A 23,808-nucleotide genomic window follows, 5' to 3' on the forward strand; every position below is an offset into this window, starting at 1 on the left:
ATACTACATGGATATTGGATATTCCACACCGTTATCCAACTGAAATAGAGTACATCTTACTCTGATACAGAACATAAGAGAAAAAGGAAAACAAAAGACCTGAATCAACACTGAAAATTTTTACTTTGTATCCCATCAACCCCCCCCCCCCCCCCCCCCCCCCCCGTGCCCATTTACATCCTTATTTCATAATAAAAACCTATTTAAATGGCCCAAGGAGCTAATAAGAAGTCTATAATAATGTGGGAACAGACAGGCTTTGGACAGCAGGTCAGAATGGGACTATTCCCAGCCAACAGGAGGTGAATAAACAGAAGGGGGGATCCCTGAGGTTGACAGAGAAGAGAGGCACAAAGAAAACCGGGGATACTGGGGGTTTTGCTTAAACTGAACAGTGGGAGTCTTGTTACCCAAATGGCTAAACTTCATCACACGAAAAGAAATGTTTAACAGCAAATATTCATAAGATCTTTCAACTTGTCAACAAAAAAAGAGAAAAATATAGGAGAAGAAAAACGCCTCCAATTTAATCCCTTTTATTAATGGGTTTAAAAAGCTTGAAACAGTAACGCGTCCTCGCTAGAAGAACAAAATGTTTGTTTTACATATCCACAGTTTGATCTTCTTTCTGCCATCTTAAATACTCTGCTGTTGCCATAGCACTGGCTGCAGCTTAGCAAGCTACACATTAATGTCTTGTCTTTTTTTTTTCTCCCTGGGGGAAACTGGGGCGGGGGGGGGGGGGTAATTCTAACAGACAAGTCTTTCTTTACAGAAAAGGGGGTGGTAAAGGAGGAAAGACAAGGGAAAAAAACTACTACTTTTTTAAATAAACACAGTGCTGGAAGTTCACGCACAAATGCAAATTTAATCAACTGTCCCGGCGCGTCCGGGGCGCCTCTTTTCATTGGACAACGCTCGCCTGCTCGGTATGTGCGAAACGCCTCGGATTATCTTCCTATTTGCTTAGCTGATGAGCAAACAAACAAACAGACAAAAAAAAAAAAAAAAAAAAACAGTCCTTCCCCCACAAACTGGCTCAATGGGGCTACAGAAGCATGGAGAGTAAAAAGCAGTGGCAATGCTAATAAACGTGCAGATTCTCATGGCGCAGCACCCTGTTAACGTCCCACGCTACCAGTAAATACAACAAGAGGATCACAACAGTCCCTGAGCAGTCAGTCAGCACACACTCTCTTTGTCTACAAAAACGCAACTCGGTGGACATGGGGTCTTCCAGAGGAAGATGGAGAGGGCTATAAAATCTCTCTCCAATCTGCCATAAAAGTCACCAGTGATCAAGAGCAGCACTTCCAATGATACAGATCCCCCCCTCTCGCACCCAAGTAAAGCATTAAAATCCCGCAGGTGTGGCTTGATTAGCCATATATTGGCCATTTCACACATTTATCGGAGCGTGAGTCTTGCTGCGAGAAAGTTGAGCGCGAAGCTAGAGAAATGAGTTCGAGGGAACACCTCGTTGATGCTTCCAAGGCGGGGGACCAATTAAACGGCATTCGGTCAAATCAAACACTTTCCCTGGGTCTTTCTCTCATAGAAAAGCCCTCAGCACCATTTGTCAAATGAGTGGCATGGTGGCACAGTATTGAGTAAAACGATCATTTCTAAAAATGAAGTCCCAGAATGGCCTGAAATGAACCTCCGTTTCCTCTGGAAAGACCCCAGTCCACACAGGAGCAAACGCGTCACAACTATCAAAAAAGCACTAGACAGCATCACATTGGTAGCAATTTATAAATACACATGTAAGTAACATTAAATCAGGCATTTCTTCTTATCCCTGCTAGTTTGACAGTTATTTTCATGTTTTTGTAGAACCGTAATAAAGCAACATCACTGAAAAGTACAAAAAAGTAACAGAAGTGAATACACTTAGAAAGAAAAAAGAAAAGAAAATGCACAAGGAACACATAATAAGCACATAATGCAGAGAATGCATTGACTGCAGTTGATTTCCCCCCATATTTGAAATGTAAAATATGGAACACAGTATTAGCGAGCATAAACAATTGTTTGTGTGATACAAACAACAGCTGAGTTGTAGGTTGTGGAACACAAACAAATCTGGAATGCGTATTGTAACTGTACAATAGATAATTCATACAGAATTCCATTAATAGCAACACAGTTTTACAGTACAGCTCACCACATTTCCCCTTTAATCAGTGTAATTTCAATACTCCTACGACAAATCTAGAAAGCACTGGTCACTGGACACAATTATCTCCTAGATACAAAGCACTAGTTTTCCCCTTCACTGCCAGAAAGCATTTTATGCATTCTTTGGGGTTAGTTTAGGGAAATGTCACTACAGCATATGTGAACAGTTACGTGAAATTAAAACGACTAACCGTGGACCAGAATAAAAAGCGGTTAATTTTCATAAACGACTTTTGAGAGAACTTCTGATATAAATGATTTGTTATGCGAAAAATTACTAGTTCATACAGATCCAATTGGGTATGCAAGGAAAGATAAATAGAACTTATGTTACGATATAGTTACTGTATTTACATACATCCAATGGTGGCCATCAGCGATCAGTCTGTGAAGAGAACAGCAGGCATTTGCCAACAGAGTACTGTGAGAAGACCTTAAATAGCTTTGTTACCTTCACAGTTAAAAGTGAGTACTTGTCGTCCCCCTCAATCTGACAAACTTAAGACTCCAAATCTAAGACATTTCCAGAGAGGAAAAAGACCACAGATGTTAAAGAAACTGTGATATATAACATGAAAAAAAAACAAAAAAAACAACCCCTCCAAAAAAAAAACACCACATTTTTCATACATTCGCATCCATAACAGTTGCGTTAAAAAGGTAAGAGGTTTGCTTTGTCACATTACTGCACTCCAACTGACTGAAAGGCCCTGAGGAGCTGCTTGGAGATTCCCGACAGTTGCAGGTGTAATATTACATATAATATAATGCCATGAACATTACATAAACATCTTTTTCAGATATTCCTCACAAGTGGAGGAGTCACCTGAGAGCAGGAGTGTTGCGTTGAGGTAGGTAACCAGAAAAATGCACCAGGGCAGTATGTGCCACAACTGTCACGGCTAAAGAAGCCAAAATGGAGGAAAGAGGATATTTCAGAGGGTATAGCAATTCCTCTTATTCAAGTGTAAAAGGTCAAGGCATAGCAGTGCTGGAACTACGCAGAGGGACGCTCACACTGCCTGATGTTTCGGTGTACATGAAATAAACAGGTCACCGCAGTCTTGCTTTTCAGCTTCCCCCTAGTGTTGAAGGGAGGGACTGAGGGACTGAAAAATCAGTCTTTTGGCATTATGGGTGAAACGACCACAGGGATGAGAGACCATCTGAATCGTGCATGGAGCTGGATGTCATTTTTGCCCTCACTTCAACACAGAGGAATTCCAGTGGAGCTGTGGCCCTCTAGTTTCTAGCCCACTTGTCTGTGTGAGACTGCTTAAGTGGCCTGAACACAGGCTAAGCGGTGTCCTTGCTCTGCTTGCAGGTGAGTGGTTGGAGGCCAAAGTAGGCTAGGCCCCTGTTACTCAAATCATGGCCCTCAAGGTCCAAGAACTGCTGGTTTTCCACACTCCCTTCACCTGGGAGTCAGGTGTAAATACAGTCTGGTCAATCAGTAGCTCTGATTGTTCAGTTAATTACCTAGAATAAAACCAGGGCCGGATTGGGATTTGAGGTCCAGATTTGAGTATCCATGGGTCTATGCTACGTGCATGCTCTGGCTGTTAGCTGTACGTATTATGGATTTGCACGGGGAAGTGTAATCTTATTCCTGAACATTGAGTGTCCCTGCTCTGTCTGTGGGCAAACGGACTGAGCCCTGAACAAGCCCTGCCCGTGCCTTGCATATGGGGGAGTGGTCGGATCCCAAAGCAGGCTAAGCTGTGTGCCTGCTCTGGCTGTTAGCCCTAGGCATTATGGATTTGCATGGTGCGGTTTAATCTTATCCCTGAAGCACTTTCATTCGTCAGTGTCGCGGGAGGCAGGGGAGGTAGCGTGTGCGGGATTGTTTATTGATTGACAGCCTGTACGGTGGTTGGCAGGTCCTTCACTCCAAACCTGATTTAATTTCTTCTTTCATTTTTTTCCCCTGATGCAATCTTGCAATTTGCTCTGTGATCCTGTGAGCAGCTGTGTCCAAATTTCAAAATTTAACACTAAAACGATGCTCGCACCAATTTAGATGCTACGATTTATTATAAGGTCTGTAATCACATTCACACCTGTCAATGCTCACGCCGACATTTTGATAAATCTGCTTAATCTTTAAATACATCATATATATACATATATATACACTTTCTTCCTCTCTCTGTCATACACACACACACACACACACACACACAGACTCTTTTCACACAAGCACATAATATACATATGTATTTATGATGTATATTTAGGCCAAAGTTTATGTATTTAAAATAGTCCTCCCCTGAATGTCCAGTACACCTGAAGTTATTAGTAGCAGTGCAGTGCAGCTACAACAGTATTTTGCATTAAACCAAAGGTGAACTATAAAAAGAATTTAAAAAAAATATATATTCCATTGAAAAAAAAAAAACACTGAACTGTGGTACACTTAAATGGTTCTTAAGAGCCAAGCTCATAAAAGAATGCAGTCGTTCACGCTGAGGTACTGATGCATTCACAGATACAATTACCCGGTGGAGGGAAGCTAGCATCTCACAATAGAAGGAAACGTTACACTGTGAAAAGAACTGACAATGAAGACAAGTGACACCCGAGACGACGATATACAAAAACAGTGACGACGACAGCGACGACAACAACAGAAGCATATCTTGAGGTAGAACATTGACTTCAGTGTTTGGAAGTGCTTTATGTTGGATACTTTCTTGTTCACTTCAGTTAGCAGTGGTGGGAAGGTTTCTTGACTTCTGAGGTAGTGTGGAATCTATTTTCTGTTCCTCTGCCCCCCCCCCCCCCCCCCCCCCCCCCCCCCAGCTGATCGCTTGACTTCTAACATAACTGAACACAACGGGAAGACACAGACCCACAACGCTTCCCACAAAGACATTCATTCCGGCTGAGGTAGGTTTATGTTGGGTTCGTGTAGCCGAGTCTGTTAATTGGCCTGCGTTTAGAATGAGAACTTCGTTAAGAAATTACTGATATCATTGAAAACAAAAAAAGTCCTGAGACAGAGTATATATCAAATCCCTGGAAGAAGGCCTTTTTGTCTCTTGCGGCGAGGTTGTTGAAATCATCGGTTAAGACGAGTGCAGGCAGGTGTGACTGATTTGTCTTGGAGAATCAAAACAAAACTAACAGACTGGAGGACAATTGTGAGATATTTCATAGAAACACAAGTCCACAAGATAAAAAATAAAAAACTAATGCTGTTTTAAAAAAAGCAAGGACACTCTGCGGCCTTATTCTGTGCTGCCGGCAGCTGGTCGTATAGAAAATCAAGGAAGATTAAGAAGTACCAAAATAATACAACAAAAAACTGCAGGAAAATCACTTCGTTCACTCCTGATACTAAGAGCGTAGCTATTTATAATAAAAAACCCACCAAAATGTCAGCTTGAATGACTCGACTTTTTCGAAAGGGTACTTAATTTACCAGTAATAAATCTTTGCAAAAAAATAAAGTCCAAAAGAAAAAGAAAAAAAACGGCATTGAAATACTTCGGTTGACCTGAGTATGAGAAGAGTCAGAGTGGAGCACCTTATGAGTGCGAGAGAGCTTCTCAGGCTTGGCAATCACACGTCATCTCGCTGCCCGCCACCACCCTTGCCCTCTGCTGGCAGCTCCCGGAACTGCGTCTCCCCCTCCTCCACAATGCTGAACTCATCCAAGGGTAGTGTGGACATCTGTGTCTCATCCAGCGATGAGGAGGCTTGAGTGACCTCCGTCTGTGAACACACACACACACACACACACACACACGTACACTTCAGTATGTTACTAGTAACTGGAAGGTGAAATGATTCTGTACACACCACAGAAGACTAGAAAACTGCTGGCAATTGATTGGGATTCACTTTTCATACTAATACCAGCCCTCTCTCTGCAGCTTATTACTAAGGCTGGGTGTTTGTCTCAGAAAATATAGGCTAATTTCACAGAGTAGTCATGGCAAAGTTGTTGAAAATCATGAAAAACCGAAAAAAGAGGCAGAAATCATGTAGCATTTAAAAAAACACTAATTTATTAGCCTAGAGATTTCATGCACAGCAGTGGGAAAGGATTTAAATAACATGCAGAAGTGTAGCAACAATAAGAATCGCTTTAAAAACTTCAGCGGGCAGTTGTCCCTAGTAACAAATATGAGTAAATACATTGATAAGGCTGATTCATTTAATCGCTTCAGCCATCATGGAATGAAAGGGCATGGTTTCTGCGTTTAACAGAACATGATTAGAAACACAGCATGCTCAATTAGCGTTACTAAAATTATAAAATAGGGCTACAGAGTGTCTGTTTTCATTTATTTAAAGTCAAACATGATTGCAACCACTGATGGTAGGTTGACGTACAGGTTTAATATGTTAGGGTTGAAACTGCCAAAAATCGCAGAAAGCACCCTAAATGGGGAAAGTAACGGAAATGCCAAAAAATGGCAAGAATCACCTGCTACTTCTGTGACAAACACCCAGCCAAATGTATTACTCTTATTCCATGTACAGTACAAGCATTAGGTCAGCAGAAAGAGACTTTCATGTCTCCAGGGCAATGGGTATTGCTGACTGTGTCTCCTTAAACTCTGGACGATCTGATCTGGCCCAGTTATTGATGGAGCACAGAGGATCTGAACCCAGGAATTCCCTCTGGGTCTGGTTTCCCTTGAAAAGTAGACCCCTATCTCCAGCTGGCCTATCAGGGATGACTGAAGGTTTCTCTGCTCAAGGTACCTTTGCTATCTATCTGCACAATAATTTCTCCTTGAGTATCTCTTGGAAACATAGAACTCCACTAACCACAGGAGGTTGCCTGAGCACTAGATCAAACTGAATATAACTGTAGTGATTACTAAAGCCATGCAAAGTTCACATAATGCAGGAATTCCAGGTCAGCTTTACATAATTTAACACTTTTACTGTTCTTTCACCAGTTTTTCTATTGCTAACAATTAATATACATTTTTACCTCATGAATTTGTGTTTCACATCTGGTAGTTTTAAAATTCTGTTTACGTAGAATGATAACGCTCTTTGTTGAGCTTGGCAAATTCATTAAGAGGCCTTATGCAAACTGGATAATTGATAAAATGCTGCAATAAAATGGCTTTATTATTATTATTATTATTATTGTTGTAAAAATGGTATAACCCTTTTCTCCCACCTTGAGTGTCCGACCTCGTCCATCTCCATTGGGGGGGCCTGGAAAGAGTCTCTCCAGCTCAGTGTCTGCACCCCCCGTCTGTCCTGCAATATCCCCTCTGCCCTCACCACTGGGCAGGGCCACTAGGTTGAGGGCCAGGGCACCCTGGGAGGGGGAGGGGTCTTCCAGGGGCATACTGTGTGCCACCTGTGGCATGGCCAGCTGGTCCTGCACATTCTTACAGGTCATCAACCTGGGGGAAGGGGGGGGGGGGGTAGAGTATAGTCACGCCTACATGCTAACAGATACACACAAACACACACACACACTCTCAAAGACAAACACATATGCCCCACATATGTACCCACGTACACACACAACGCATACATTCATACACACACACGCATGCGCACTGACACTGAAACACACAAACACGCACGCGCACTCACACAGGCACACGAACGCACAAACGCACACACGGATGCGCCACCAGCTCCCAGAGCCGTGCTGTCATACCTCCCCCTGTAGCCGAACATGAGGAAGAGCACGCAGAAGATGATGCAGGTGACGCCGATGTGGATGCCGATGATGATGCCCGTGGTGCCCTTGCCAGGCTCCTCCTTCACGCAGTCGCAGGGCGGGCTCAGCACTGCGGAAACGAACCAATCACTGATCACCCCGGAGGCCTCAGGCAGCCTCAGCAGAGCCAGCAGCTCAAAGCTCCACAACAGTCAAAACACTGGCTTTTAACAGGAGAGGTCAGTCTAGCCGTGCGATATGTGTCATGTTTTCCTTTGCCATTTCTGGTGAGATGGGCGGAGCCGTGCGAGCCGGAGAGGGCCCCAGGAGGCGTGTGATTGGACGGTCACCTGATCTCTCCATGGCCTCCTTCATGGAGACGAAGCGTGTGGTGGCGTTGCCGTCGCCGTGCTGGTTGAAGGCCAGCACCTTCACTTCGTACACCAGGGTGGGGTCTGCGAGGGGGGGGGGGGGGAGAGGAAAAGCAACGGCACACGGTCACATGCTGCCTGCCGCACAACGGCCGCGACGACGAACGTTACTAAACGGCTGAAATAATGACCCGGAAAATACAGAGAGTCGAATTTGTTCCCCTGTTCTGGGAGATTTTTCCAGTGCACCAGGGCGAGGACAGTTTCCCCCGCGCACTTGCAGGAATCACATCAGACCCTTGAACAGACTGCACTGTCACAGCCTTCACAGGCATCGGTCTCACAAATGAGGCATGGAGCTGACCACCATGGGAGCCACCCTGTCACCCTGAAAAGTGCAGGCCTATTACTGCCAATACATTAGTGATTATTGAGCCGTTTTTCTCTGCATTCCCACAATTCTTAAGTTCAGCCTCGTAGCCTTTTAATGGGTCAGGGAGGTATCATTCAGTGTTCCCCCCCACATGGGCCCTCTTTTCCGGTTTGTACATTTCCTTCAGAAAATTGAAGCCCATAGCCTGTTAGCGAATGGCGCCATACCCAATCAGTGTTGACTGACAGGCTGACTGACCTATAGCTTCCCAGCTTTTCCAGAGGATCTCTGCCCTCCGCCCACCCCCCCCCCCCACCCACTCCTCGCCCGCCCCCCCCCGGCTCACCCAGCTGCGTGATGTTGTGCTGCGTGACGTTGCGGGTGAAGGTGAGGGGTCCGGTGAACTGGGCCGAGTGCACCGTGCGGTAGTACAGCTTGTAGCCGTCGTGCTGGCCCGGCTTCCCCGACGGCTCCCAGGCCGCCTGGACCGCGGTGCTGTTCACCAGCCTGGCGAAGAGGGACGGCGGCGCGGGCACTGAAAATGACAGGACGGCGCGGCGTGAGAGGGGCACTGCCCGAGAGGGGGCGCGAACGCCGCTCGACGTGCGGCGGCAGGGCCCTTTCCAGGGTGCGGCCCGAGAGCCTGGGGGGCTCCCGCTCGCAGTCTCAGTTTTACAATCTGTTGCGTGCGTTTAGCAGACACTCTCATCCAAAGAGACTTACGCCACCTTTTTTTTTTGTTGTTCGTTCCAGATTTTGTCCTGGCGCTCTACCAATTTGGCGGCCAATACCCCTAGTGCTATTAAAATTTCCCGCTGAGGATTCGTCGCTAGGGAAGGAGGCAGCCACGCCTGGCTCCTCGTGCCCCTGATCTCGATGCCTAACGAGGCTGTTTGCGTGCGACGAGTCTCCCCCTGCCGAGCCCCCCCCACCCTCCCCGGAAGCAGCCGTGCAATTTTGCCAATTTCCTCACAGCGCCGGCCGCACTCAAATCTGGCAGGACCTGGGCTTGAACCCGAATCCTCGGTGTGCAACTGCATTGACTCCAAAGCCAGTTCTTTGCCACGTTGGCGCAACTTACACCACTTGCGAATTTTCACATAGTATCCATCAATGCAGCTAGATCTACACTGAAGCAATTTACGTTAAGTACCTTGTTCAAAGCTGCAACGGCGGTGCCCTAACTGGAAATCGAACCCGCAACCTTTAACCCACAAGCCCAGTTCCATAACCATTACACCACACCGCCGCCACGGCGTTCCTAAATGGCTAAATTAATGAACAGGATGGCACAGCGTGTTGGGCCACCTGTTCCCTGAGATGTTTCCAGGTGGGAAAGGATGACCTAACGATCTCTGAACACACCCCACATCCACGCTAAGCGCTCCCTTGGGTCTTTTACGCTTGCTTGACTATAAGCAACTCGTTAAAAAAAGAAACAAGACGTTGGAGCTTCTTTCTGAATAATTGGCCCTGTTATGGCAGCGAAGAGATTCGCGGGGTGCGTAACCCGGCCCCCTCTGGTTCGAAAGGCCGGAGGAACCAACAGGGACTCACCCTCCCCCAGGGTGCTCTCCTCCGCCGTCTCGGAGGGCTTGCTGGCTCCGCGGGAGGTGTAGGCCTTCACGTAGAAGGTGTAGCTGGTGGAGGGCTCCAGCTCGCTCACCACCTGCTGCAGGGTGCTCTTACTGACCGCCTCCTGGTACTCCATCTCTATCGGGTCTGCGTGAGCGAGCGAGAGAGAATTCTTAGAAATACAGAATCATTTCTGTCATTCACAGTTTCTATGGCTTCCAATCTTTGGTCAGTTTTTTAATATATATTTGTCACGTTTGTCATATATTGCCATAATTTCATAGTATACCTCTTGTTCATTGTTTTTTTTTACTCTACTAGCAGTACAAAACTTTGGCAAGTGCTAGCATGTGTATTTCATGCTAATAAAGCACGTCCAGATGAATCTAATTGAGAGTGGGGGGTAGAGAGAGCTCAAGAGGCAATAAGACCGAAGAAGAAAAAACAGGAAAAGGGTGGATGAAGGAGGGTGGAGGAAATGGTAGATAAAAAAGACTGAATATCAAGTGAACTATCACAGTGTGCTGAATGTGCACACTGCCCTTGTTTGCTTTTATGCTTTTCATTATTGCTGCCTTACCCGTCATCCACACGCTGCAGTCTGGTTTAACGCGTATTTAATTGCTATGCGCGGCGCTACAGTTCATGATTGTTTGTAGCTATTGCAAATAAACAACACTTAATTGAACCGGGGGCTCTGACAATACAGAACCTAGGAGTAGCTGAAGACCAGGAAGTGAGAACGAGAGACTGTCTCTACTGAGTCAGAGAGAGAGAAAAAGAAACAGAAACACAGCGAGAGACAGAAAGGAGACAGAGAGAGAGAGAGAGAGAGAGAGAGAAAGAGGGGCAGAAAGAGGGAGAGAGAGAGAGAGAGAGAGAGAGAGAGAAAGAGGGGCAGAAAGAGGGAGAGCACACAGAGGGGCTAATGTAGTGCTGTGGCCCTTAACTCAGACCCACTCACCCATCGCTTGCTATCTACCTCTGGCCCTGCGCCTATGCGGGGTTCGAGTCCACGGCTGGTAATTAAAGCATTTCCTACTGGATGGCCCCCGGGGCCTTTAATTATCCATCTGACAAGCACTACAGCACTGAAGAGAGCAGCTGTGCCAGGGCACCGAGCGGCACGGCTACGGCAGCCAAGAGGCACAGCGTCCCGACAGCCGCCCCCACCCCCATCACCATCCAGCCGCTCTCGGACAAACGGTAAATAAATAAGGCGAGCGAGCGGAGAGAAACGCGCCGCCGTAAAATTAATTTTGATTCAATTATCGAGCGGCGGTCCCTTTACGGCCGCCGTTTAGGAGACGGATATCGTAAGACGCCCGTCTGTTTTTACAGCGCATTTTAAAAACAGCTGTTTTTGCCCCCCCCCCCCCCTCCCGCCCCCTCCCTCCCTCCTAACCCCTCTTCCCCGTGACCCAGCCGGCGTGTCTAACCGGTCGCGGTTCAGTCTCTGGTGGCAGCTAACCCGTACCGCGTGAACGCTGTGGATCTCTCTGCCGGTGACTACACCCGGGGAGAATTTTTTATTTCTATCCAGCAACGTGCTCTTAAATTTGACTTCTTTGTAAGTCAAGGGCATAATTGGGAGCTTATAATTACAGTGTCTCACCTGGACAGCGTGTAGTTCTGAGACATCAAACTTTAGGCCTAGACTATTCAAGCCCTCATAGCATTCCATTGCTTTCTCGCAACAATGCTAGTGTTTTTATTTATTTTTCTAAATTCAGGGCTGAACATGTGCAAGTCCCTCCCTAATTTGGAATGTCCAATTATCTGGTACCGCAGGCAATATAATGCGCAAACGCCACTTTCGATGCCCCGGAGAGACATCTGCGGTTCTCCAAAACCAGCTGCTTCTTCTAAAACGGCAGACTCCAGCTAAGCTAGCACAGAGCGGGGTCAGAGGAAGACTTTTCATATGCGACTTTGACATGCAGTCCACAGGCACCAGATGAACTAGCGGATTTCACCTCAAATTGCGTATTGCCCTATGGAACTAGCAGCCATAGTCGGCATGGTCTGGATTTGATCTGGGGGGGCTCATCCATGCACCAAAACATGGTGCCTTCACTGAATAAGCCACCCAGCAGCTCCAATCCTAGTTTTTATGTTTTTTTGTTGTTGTTTTTTTTTTAAGTTAAAAAGTTTAATCCATTATATTACAAACTTTTAGGCCAAAGCTTTGACTCACTCCAGACCACAATGAGCATAATCAAATCAAAGTGTGATCCCAAAACCTTTTTGGCTTCTTGAAAAACCAACTGCTGTTGCCTACACACGTCCTGACCGAAGGAACAGGACCCTGAATGGTTTGCCGTCTGACCTGCGGTTCTGCGGATGTGGAGGACGTATCCGATGATGTCCTGCGTGTTCTGGACAGGCTCCTTCCAGGACACCTGGATGGCGGTGGGGGAGAGGGCGGCGGCGCGGACGGAGGCGGGGACGCCGGGGAGGCCGTCGGCCCACAGCACCGTCAGGCGGGCGCTGGCCTGGGTGGAGCCCGCGCTGTTCTCCGCGATGCACTGGTAGATGGCCTCGTCCTCCTGGCTGACGCCGTAGATGGTCAGCGTGCTGGAGAGAGGGAGAGAGAGGCGGAGAGAGGGAGGGAGGGTAGGGGGGAGAGAAAGAGGGAGAGTAAGAGAGGGGACAGTTAAGAAGTCAAATTCATCAATTTACAAATGCATAAATGGCCAAATTCATCGTTTTATGAATACATGTCCAGAATATATGAAAGCACACTGAGCTTGCTTTTTATGAATGGGCATACAGTTTCAACTCTGAGAAAACATCTGAAACTTAAAACGTGTTAAAATGTTGACACAGCTTGCAAACAACCAGAGGTGGAAGTAGAGGTGGAGGTGTGGGAAAACGAAGGAAAAGAAAGCATTCTCAACAATCTCATTTCCCTTATTTCAGTTTGCTGTTCTTGACAGTTCAAACCTTGAAAGAAAATGCCGTAATAGCATGAAATGAATCCCACCCGCAGTGAGAATAATGCACCGTGCGTGAATGCCGTGCTGTGAAAGGGTTAAAACACCACCCGTTTATCGGTAGAGTATCACACTCGTAGCTGCGATTAGCAAATTAGACAGTGACTTTGATAATCTGTTTTTGTCTCCCTAAACAGCCGTTTTACTGGTGCCCTTTGGGAGAAGGCCAATGAAAGAAGTATATAGTGATCCATTCAAGGCAGCTATTCTGGTATATTTTTAATTATAGTCGATGTATACTCAAATCGTCTTCTATCACTTCTTGCTTGACTATTTTTTTTTTTTTTAACCATTCACTGCTCCAGTATGCCTGATGCGCAGGAAACACCTCGTTTTTTGGCCGTGCGAAAAAAAAGAGAAAAAGGCAACGTGTTACATTTCCCCAGGGAATCCTGTGTTACTCGTCTGCGCCATCTTTGACAAATTACTAATGAATACGGCAACGGAGTACGGTTGGTAGCTGAGGACGGAAATGCCCCACCCCTCCACACTGAATTCCCAGATCAGATTTGTTTTTTTTAAAGTGAACCCCCCACCGTCTTCAGGTTGTTCACTACCAACAGCAAAACCATGTCATTTTTCAGCATGCACCTTGCCCCCCCCCCTCCCATTCTCTTTCCTATTTCTCAGTGCCTAGGCAGTAGCTGCAAGGCTTTGAGGTAGGGGGATCGGGGGTGGGTATTATTATTAGAGCTGAATACATAATCAGACACTTTGCACCCTGTAATCCTTGGGCAATGAAAATATAAAACATTTAACACTGAAAGGAGCCGAATATGGAAATCAGCCCTGTAGCGTATTTTAATTTCAACCGCAGATGGCTGGAATCCATTAGCGTGCTCATAATTACATTTATAAGCATCTTGCGTCGAAGGTATTTTTTACCACGCAGTTTATGCAAGAAATGTGTATGATGTGCAATTTCCAGAGCGAATAGTAAAAAAAGAGAAAATGAGTCAAGAACGTGTTCCTGTTCAGCATGAGGTTCGGAGAACAGTATTACACTCTTCTGCTCTTAAACGACGTTTGCCACCACTCGCTGGCCACAGGGGGACTTTTGAGGGAAAGTGAGGGCAAGAGAGAGAAAAAGAAGGAAAAAAGAGGGAGAGAATGAAAGAAAGCAAAGAAACCTGCTTTCTGTTTTTTCCCCTTTTTCATTGCTTCTTACAGACAAGTCATGCTGTGATATTACCTCAAAGCATTGATTTCTCTACCTCCTTCATTTCTTGAGTCACTGTAGAGCAAGTATACCAACCTGGACTGTTCGCACACATCTCTAACCCCATCCATGTCACTGACAACAATATCGTAGAACTGAAAGTTGGGCCGCACTTCTCAGGGACAGGGTGAGAGTGGGTCACTGATATCCACCATCCAAATTTCTACCACCCCAGCACAGACCACCCTTTGCTATTAGTTTATTCAAAAACAAATCCCAATCCACCAATAAGAGCAGACTAGGTTAACAACAGAAACCTCTTGCCAAAACAACAGAAAAATTACCTAGAAGGTACAAGTGTAGTTTTTGTGTTAACCCCTTGAAAAGCTCTAGTGAAGAAAAGTGGCCGTAGGTATGCTGTGCATTAAATGTGTGGACAAGAGGAAACAAAAGAGCCAAAATGACAGCTGGTACAATGTCAAATGCATTCCCCATATTAAAGGTAGACGGTGATGGTGAGATTGCGCATTTCACATTTGGGGGGTGGTATACAGGAAGAAGGGCGACGTGCGGACACTCGCGAAACGCTGCGCGGGTAACAGGCGGCGAGGCGGGACCCTCTTTGATCCGCCGAATTCACTAGCATCCGTCCGCAGGCTGCTGTTCACAGCGTACGATCGCACCGCCCCACGGGCTTCAGGAGGAAGGACTCAGGGCTTCAATTTAATTACAGGAGCAGGCAAATCAAATTTTCACTGGGTCCACGAAAGCCACACAACGGCAGTTAGAAAGTGAAGATCGCGCGTGGCTGCGCTCACAGTTCTGAAGGCACCGCTTTAAAAACAGAAACACTGGCAAGGTAAAGAGGTTCTTTTTTTTTTTTTTTGCAGTTCGCTATTGACCTGCTGCTCATTGATCACATTTCAGCAAAAGCAGCCACAAGTCTGTGAAAGCCATTGTCAAGGAGACTATTGAACCCATCGAGTCCGCTGGGCAGAATCAATCCCAGTGCTTTTACCTCTTAATTAACAGGACGGAGAGGCCTTTCTATTTCAGTTCCCCTCCTGGCCAATCTCACCTTTGACCTTTGAGGTGCCAGCAACCATACTCCCCCTCAACCCCCCCCACCCCCCCACCCCCCCCACTAACCAGCCCTCATGGTCTGCTGCCAAGTCTGTGACAGCCTTTCATGTGAGCGATGGATGAAGTGTTTTCTGTCAGGCTACCTGACCAGGCGTCATGACACAAACCCAAAAGGACCCCAGGGGGACTGCAACTAAATGCCGCCAGAGCCCTGCGAGGGGGGATTCTGGGATATTTCATATGGCACCGCATATTTCAGCCAGGCTGGCGGCCAGACCGCCACCCTCTTCACCACCCCCCCCCAACCCTGCAACTGCAACACTCACACACACAAGCGAATGCAACAATCACTCACACACAACCCACCAATACTCACACACACACAAGCACATGTACACATGCACAAACACATGAATACCCAAATACGCACAAACACACACCCATACACCCATACACATACACATGCACAAATGCATGCAAGCACTCCCTCACGCACACATACACAAACACATGAATACCCAACACACACGAACACACACACACAAACACAAAGATACAGACTCGCAAACACTAAGGCACGTGAACACACACATGCACAAACACAGACATGCATACGCACACAAACACACGCACACATGCACACAGCAGACCCAAACAGACCTACACAGACAGACACGTACACACACGCACACACACAAACGTTTCCCAGATCTGAAAACCAGCCTTGAACCCAACGGCTGGTGAAATTCCACACTCGCTGGAAACATTCCCTCATCCTGCTGGCCCCTCGTCCTTCGGACGTGTCGCTGCGTCTGACACATGACACTGGTGCACAGCTCGGGCCCCTCCCCCCCCTCTGCCAGCCAGGTATCAGGATGCTTTACCGGCCTGCAGAGCACTTCCTGTCATTGGCATCACTTCCTGTCATTTCACAAGTGGGCCAATGTGAAGACACCGCTGCTGTAGCATGACGCACGGCATTTAACCCACATCCAGGGAAGAATGACCAGAAGATTTATGTGTAGTCTCTACTGTGTCCATATCCCACTTTCCTTTTTTAGCCCTGACAGCTTAGGAAGATCACTGAATAAATCATGCCGCTGTTTACAAGAGCTGTAACAAGTAATACGCAAGTTGTTCAGGTATTTAAACCAAAAAACGGCTCCACTCTACCTAAACAGATCTGACTCATGTGCTTCCAACTATTTACTTCACTGTCCAACACAAACAGACACAACCAAAGCACTTAGCCATGAACTTGATTTTGACCTCCTCCTCTCTCTCTCTCTATCTGTCTCTCTCAGTCTCTCGCCCCCTATTCAAGCATAAGACAATGGCACCCCTTATCAAAATGCAGTGAAGCTGGAGATGAACGTTCTTCTGCGGACTATAAAAAAGGAAAGACAGAAACTAAGAAAGAACAATAGATTAAGCAGTGTCTTCGAATCCTCAGGAAAAGAGGAAACAATGGTGTGTTTTGGGGGGGGATCTGTCTGACCGTATGTACTGGAGCCCATCGTTTGCCGTTAGTTTGGAGCAACTTAGCGGATGACAGATAAGTCGAAGGAGGGGGAAAGGGGCGGAGGTCTGGTGGGGGGGTGTGTTCAGGGACGGGGGTGTGTCGAGAAGGCCGGTCCAGTTCTCACCAGGCAGACGGGAGAGAGTGGAGACAGATGAAAGAAAAAGGGGCCGCGGGGAAACTTCTTTTTTTGGGGGGGGGGGGGGGGGGCTGTGTTGTCTTTGAAGGGATCTGTCTCCTGATGATGACTGATTGTGCATGGGGTCAGGGGTCACAGCCAGCCACTCAGGAGCCAACGCTGAGCTGGGGGTGGGGGAGGGGGATGAACTCTACCTGTGACTCCATCTACATACATAAGAGAGAGACTGAAGCACAAATCATTTGCCCCATAGCAAGCTCCACACTTGAAAGTTTAGTAAAAAATTTATTTCAATTAAAATGTTACTGACCTGCACACATCTTAGTGCCGAAGGACAGCGACGTAACAATGCAAATAAGTAGGTATGCCACTCCGTAGGACATCCAAAACAATATATATTTCTGGACTTCAGCCGAAAGACCGTGTCACAGAATCCCCAGTAATCATGTCTGGGGTTTCCTTCAATTATCGAAACGCAAATACATCTACCTAAGTGTAACGCAGTAAGCCATGCTATTTCATATGGCCGAATCAGAAAGCAGTGTTTATAGGAACACAGGAAGACAGTGTACCGTAATAGGCATGACAACACAAACATACAGCTGGGAATCATCTGACCAGAGGTAGGAAGAGATGGGAATGTTGATCACACAGAGCCTGCTCTAGGCCACAAAAGCAACTATCTCACGAATCGACTTGAGAACAGGCGATTCTTCAAGTACAAGGAACGGAAACCTTCCACACAATACAGCCTTTAACTCTACATGAAAAGGGGAGTATGAGATCTCTTCAATTGAGCGCTTCAGGCATACACAGAAACTCAGGTTGCCATCAAGTATGAAGAGCGGTTAGCGTTAGTTTCGGCCACTGGGAATCTCAGCCTGCTTCTCCTCCCAAATTTCCTACATGCTGAGTTTATACACAGGTAGGCATGCACCATGCACAAGACACGATGTTGAAGCCCCAGAAGTAAGCCTGTGTTGCGCAAGTCTGCGCAGTAGGTGCAAAAAATTTGAGCTTCCTGTTAAAGTGAATGAGGAATATCAGGCTTCTGAATAAAACTTCCATGATGGTATTGTGAAACTAAATTAACAATAGGTATGTTTCATATGAAAAACAGAGAGTGAAAATATGTTTTTCTAGACAAATCTACAATACATATGTAATTTGAACATCTTGTTTCAAGGCCTAGAACCTTCCCCAGAATGGTACTACTACTGCTTTGTAGCAGTAACATCTCGGTGTAATAATTGCAATGTCCCATGTCAGCTGAACTGGTCAAAGCTGGCTACAAATACAACAAAATACACCCCTTCGTGGTGCAATTCATTGCATTCCATGTAGTTGTATGACCGAAAAGGGAGAGAGAGCTAGCCATCTAATAAAGATGTGTTTGTGAGTGGCAAACAACTAGCTTACCTTGCTGCTGTTTCAGCTAACAAGGTAAATAATGTGCAGTTACCCCAGTTAACTTGCTAAGACGGCTATGTAGAAAGCTAAGCTGAAATTGTGTACTATGTCAATTATATTGTTAACAAGCTAACAACGCAGAGACTGATCTACCAAACAGTTTACTGAAAACATTTAAGTTCATGCTTGCAATAGAATGACTACAAATTGATGTAGCCTAATTCAACCCAGACATTGTAGACTGTGTAACTACATGTGAAGTGGCTAAAAATCCTACATTGGAAACATTTCATTTTTACATACATTTACATACAAAATTGCAAGCTAGCTAATTGTACAAACTGTGAACTTTAAAACCTAGCAACGAACAATGCGCTTTCGATTACGACCAATGTTCTTGGCCAAACGGCTGGCAAATAGGAAGCAAACTTATCATAATTACATATTTTACAAACAATTCATCTTGTGTTTGAACATAAAATTCAATCCATTCAATACTGGGAGAAATCGACTTCACTGAATCTGCTGGGCCAGCAGAGTCACATGATCAGTTCTGATCAATGGCATTCTGAGCCACTAAGGCACCCGGGTATAGATAACACATTGTAGACAAGGCTCTGTGGGAGTTCTATTATAAAAAGGTATTAAAATGTTACATTTTCCCTAAACTACTGGACCAGACGAATAATTGTTTCACAAACTGCTACAAATGCAATGCAGTGTGGTTTTCACAGGCTGTTAAATCTCTCTAAAGCTGGATTTTCTACACAAGCGCTTTTGAACTCAGCATATGCTTCACTGCCTGGCCCCTCCCATCCTCTCCAGTACATGCCCTATGGATGCTATAGGATAGCATTGGGCTTTGGATCAGGTTCACAAACAGGCCCATGATTTGAATATTCATGTGAAGTATCACACAAACAAAACAAAGTCTTCAGACCCTCTGTGCCACTGGTCGAGGGTCACACACGCAAACGTGATGCACATGCACACATGCACACACGCACACACACACATACACACACATGCATGCACTGATGGACGCACACACATGCACACACACACACACACACATACAGGTGCACACACGCACGCACACCCACAGGTAATGAATATATTCTGTGCTGAATTCAGAATCCTAAGGGAAAAGGCTGGAATGCCAAAAGGACAACCATCCATCTTTTCAGTCGTGCTAAATCACACAAACTCAAATACAAACACACACAGACACACACAATCACCATCACGACTTAGTCAGACAGTTAAGGACAAACAGTCACACCTATTCATTAATACACACACACACACACTTGTACAACCACAGACTTGAGCTAGGCACATATATAAATTCCCATTTCACAAATTGCTTGTCCTATTTTCCATTCCCCGTGCTCAGTTTAAGAGCCAATTAGTTAACAACGCAGCTGGACACCTGGCACTCCCGCTTAACCAATCATATTATACAGAGTGCGATGTGTGCGTGCCTGCGTGTGTGTGTGTGTGTGTGTGTGTGGGGGGGGGGGGGGGTCAGGGGTCAATATGACATCAGCTGGAGGAGATGTGCCTGAGAAGATCTCTCTCAATAAGCACTAGCACTTTGTCCCAAATTGTAGTTTCAGTTGTGTGATATGTTCAAATTGCATATTTTTTTGCATCTTTGTACACTGTAAAATTTTGCATGTTAAAGCAGCTCTATGGGCGTTTATATGCGCGGGATGGTTTCGCGCCGATCTTTCGCTGCGTGCTCTATCACCTCCCTGATAAATGAGGAGATGCAGCGTGTGCTTATGCAGCAGTCAAAGTGACTCGAGCGTGTCCCGGGTGGTCGTGAAGGATCGCTCAATCAAATTGACCCCAAAAACATTTAATCAATTTCCCAAATGTGCATACTGCCTTTAAAAATGCATTAATGCACACGCGGGGTGATGAATTTCTTATGATGCGCAGTATATGAAAAAGCACAACTTACGCATAAGTCAAATACAGAGCAATGTACCACTGAGGTCTCCCAACTATTAAATAATAGAGTGCCTGAACTGAGTCTTATATGTGCGGGGCTATAGAGAGAAACAGGGCAGCCCACATTGAGCCTATCTCGTCCTTACAGTCACTGCCATCTATGGCAAAGAGGGAACAGATTTATACATCGGAATAAAATGGGTTTGTGAGATTAAAGTTATGTCCGTACATACAATGGTGATGGCGTTTCTTTGACCTCAGGGTGTGGTTTGAATTGGGGCAGTGTCCCATCTAAGATGGGAGTGGTGTGAATTGGGGCAGTGTCCCACCTAAGATGGGAGTGGTTTGAATTGGGGCAGTGTCCCATCTAAGATGGGAGTGGTGTTAATTGGGGCAGTGTCCCACCTAAGATGGGAGTGGTGTGAATTGGGGCAGTGTCCCACCTAAGATGGGAGTGGTGTGAATTGGGGCAGTGTCCCACCTAAGATGGGAGTGGTGTGAATTGGGGCAGTGTCCCACCTAAGATGGGAGTGGTTTGAATTGGGGCAGTGTCCCATCTAAGATGGGAGTGGTGTTAATTGGGGCAGTGTCCCACCTAAGATGGGAGTGGTGTGAATTGGGGCAGTGTCCCACCTAAGATGGGAGTGGTGTGAATTGGGGCGTGTCCCATCTAAGATGGGTGTGGGGTGAACTGGGGGGGCGTGTCCCATCTAAGATGGGTGTGGTGTGAATTGGGGTGTGTCCCACCTAAGGGCAGCACATTACATTTAAAGCATTTAGCAGATTCACTTAACCCAGAGAAATTTACACAGTTTGTGCAAATTTTCCATACAATCCATTTATACAGTTGCCATTGCTAACTGAATCAATTCAGGTTAAGTGTCTTGCTCTAAGGTACAAGGGCAGTGTCCTGCCAAGGATTCTAACCCACAATCGTTGAGTTGGAAGCCCAGCTCCAAAACCATCATGCCGCAATTCCACCCACATTCTGTAGTGAAGGACACATGTTGACTGGGTCCAGGCCCATCGCTCTGCAGATACAGATGCACTGTAAATCTCAGCCGTGCCTCACCTGTTGTTGTTCCTGAGTTTGACGTGACCTCCCGGCTCCAGGATCTGCCCGTTCTTCAGCCAGGTGAGCTGAGGCACGGGTTCGCCCTGCGCCAGGCAGGTGAAGATGGCGGTGGTGCCAACCGGGCGGGCGATGGACTGAGGGGGCTGGATGAACTCTGCGGGGGCTGCGGTCGGGAGGAGAGAGAGAGAGAGAGAGAGAGAGAGTTGGAGTGAAAGAAGAACAAAAAAAAAAGAAACATTTTTCAAACCCCATTGCTTCTCTGTCCCCCCTGCAGACATCAATGCAGAGTACATGAGGCAATTTTTTACCGGAGGATACGTGCGGTTTTTTGGCAGGTCCCCATGTGCCAAAGCCCTATTTTCCGTTTGATTTACTGCGCTTCTCTTCCTGAATCCCGTGTGCAGCATGAATCCTGTAGCTTCAGATCTGACAGCACACAGCAGTGACCTTACTCAGACCCTACATTCAGACTGACATCCCATTACTTCTTTGAAGCGCACACACGTACACACACACACACACACACATGTACACACACGCACGCACACACACACAGTTTAATCCTCACAGATCAAATGCACTACGCTGGTGATATGAGAAAGGCATTAACGGATAAGTTCGAAACAGAAGCCCAGCTTTGAACAAGATTATCTTGAGTGTAGTTATGAAAAACTGGCTCAAGTGTAGGATGAATAAACAAGATGAACAGGATCAGTTCAGGGACACAGATGATAAATTATGGACAAATAAACAAATAAAGCTGTGGTGTTTCTTCCAACCCATATTTGAGGGCATATCTCAATTAACAATTTTTTTTTTTGGTTCCAGAACATTCCAGCAAAATTAGTATAAAGGTTCCCTACAGGTACATCAGTCTTTTTTTTTACATTTGTATCCACCTTCATCAGGTCAGAATCACTGAAAGAATAGACGCTACTGAAGGACACAGGGTTGAGAGGACATTTATTTATTCTTAGAAAATGCTTTGAAACATTCTGAAAGCATTATTGGTAAGCATCTTCCCTCTGTAAGCATCTTATCCTCCTTTCTCTCTCTCACCCCATCCCCTGCTACCTTCGCACATCCTCACTTCCACATATGCAAATCCCAGCATCCTAAGCATCATGATAGTAAAAATGTAAATTTTAGATATATTCATATTATATTGTCCAATAATGTGAATTTTGAATGATATTTATCGTATTATATATTGCGTAAATCACAAATGAAATAAACATTGTGCATGCGTAGACAAAATGCGATGTACATCGCGTTAAAGAAGTAATGAATAAATGCGCTAACGTGAAATTATCCAAGCCCAGCTCCTGATGTCTGTCCGTAGGCGGCTTTGAAGACACCTGGATGGAAGCTTCACGAGGTTTCAAGGAGCAATAGCGGATGAGTAATCGCCTGTGAACCCAACCACACTGGAACAGCTCACGGTGGTGGTGGTGGTGGGGGGCGGGGCTGGGGGGGCAAACGCTCTGTGCTGCATGCAGCCCCCCTGAGCATTCTCTGCAGATGTTGCGTAAGGGAAAGGGGGCGGGATGGGGGTGGGGGGGTGGGGGGGAGTGCAGGGCGAGTATTGACGTGAGACCTTATGAGCCCTCCCCCCTCTCTCTTTCTCTATCCCCCCCCCCTTCCTCTCCCTCTCCCACTCCCTCCCCTCCTCCCCCTCCCCCTCTCTCTCTCTCTCAGCGGTAAACGAGGTGCGCTGCGGCGATCAGGGGGCACGCCGCATCCCCCCATCTGGCCGCGGACAGCACGTCAATCCGCCGCCCTCGCCGCACGCCGCTGATCGGCACCCGAGCAGCGGCGGGCGGCACATCGAGCAGCGGCGCACGGGAAGAGCCGGGGTCCCACCCCCGTCCCCGTCCCGTTCCGCTTCAATCCCGCCATTTCGCTCCGCGGTGCCGCGCCGCGTCCGTCGAACGGCGACGCCCCTCCCTGAAGCGCAGCTCCGCGCGCGAACGCCGCAGGAACAGACGGGAGATTGATCTAACCTCGGGCGAAGACGCGTTTTCGTTTTTTTCTTTTTTTTTTTGGGGGGGGAAGGGGGTTTCTCTCCCACAAATAAATCAAACCTGGGAAATCGACAGGTAATTAACAACCCGGCTTTCACCCGGACGGCTTTAATGAGGGGCCCTGCCCGGCGCGGCGGACGGGGGGAGACTAAATGAAATATTGACTCGCGGAAGGGATCCTCCGGACCTCGAGCGGCGTCGCTAGCGGCTCCGGCGTAGCGAGAGACCCTCCGTCAATGAGAGCGTGAGAGTGACCCTGAGCGCCGCGCGGAAAATAGCGCACGACTGCACCGACAGGAA

The 23,808-nt window shown here is 46.7% G+C and overlaps 1 protein-coding gene across 1 annotated transcript in view; it reads right to left on the bottom strand.

Moving 5' to 3' along the window:
- Window positions 1-4,960: 4,960 nt before the first annotated feature.
- The window catches only part of igdcc3 (immunoglobulin superfamily, DCC subclass, member 3), a 76,210-nt gene continuing 57,362 nt past the window's right edge, over window positions 4,961-23,808 (bottom strand). The window contains exons 7-14 of the mRNA XM_035419468.1: window positions 21,482-21,647; window positions 12,474-12,721; window positions 10,127-10,291; window positions 8,916-9,104; window positions 8,176-8,280; window positions 7,823-7,955; window positions 7,328-7,559; window positions 4,961-5,898 (exon numbers count right to left, since the gene is read on the bottom strand). Coding sequence (XP_035275359.1) covers window positions 5,746-5,898; window positions 7,328-7,559; window positions 7,823-7,955; window positions 8,176-8,280; window positions 8,916-9,104; window positions 10,127-10,291; window positions 12,474-12,721; window positions 21,482-21,647 — 1,391 coding nt within the window. The 3' untranslated portion in view covers window positions 4,961-5,745. The remainder of the gene's footprint in view (window positions 5,899-7,327; window positions 7,560-7,822; window positions 7,956-8,175; window positions 8,281-8,915; window positions 9,105-10,126; window positions 10,292-12,473; window positions 12,722-21,481; window positions 21,648-23,808) is intronic.

The sequence above is a fragment of the Anguilla anguilla genome, chromosome 5 (assembly GCF_013347855.1).
Source record: "Anguilla anguilla isolate fAngAng1 chromosome 5, fAngAng1.pri, whole genome shotgun sequence".
Lineage (NCBI taxonomy): Eukaryota > Metazoa > Chordata > Actinopteri > Anguilliformes > Anguillidae > Anguilla > Anguilla anguilla.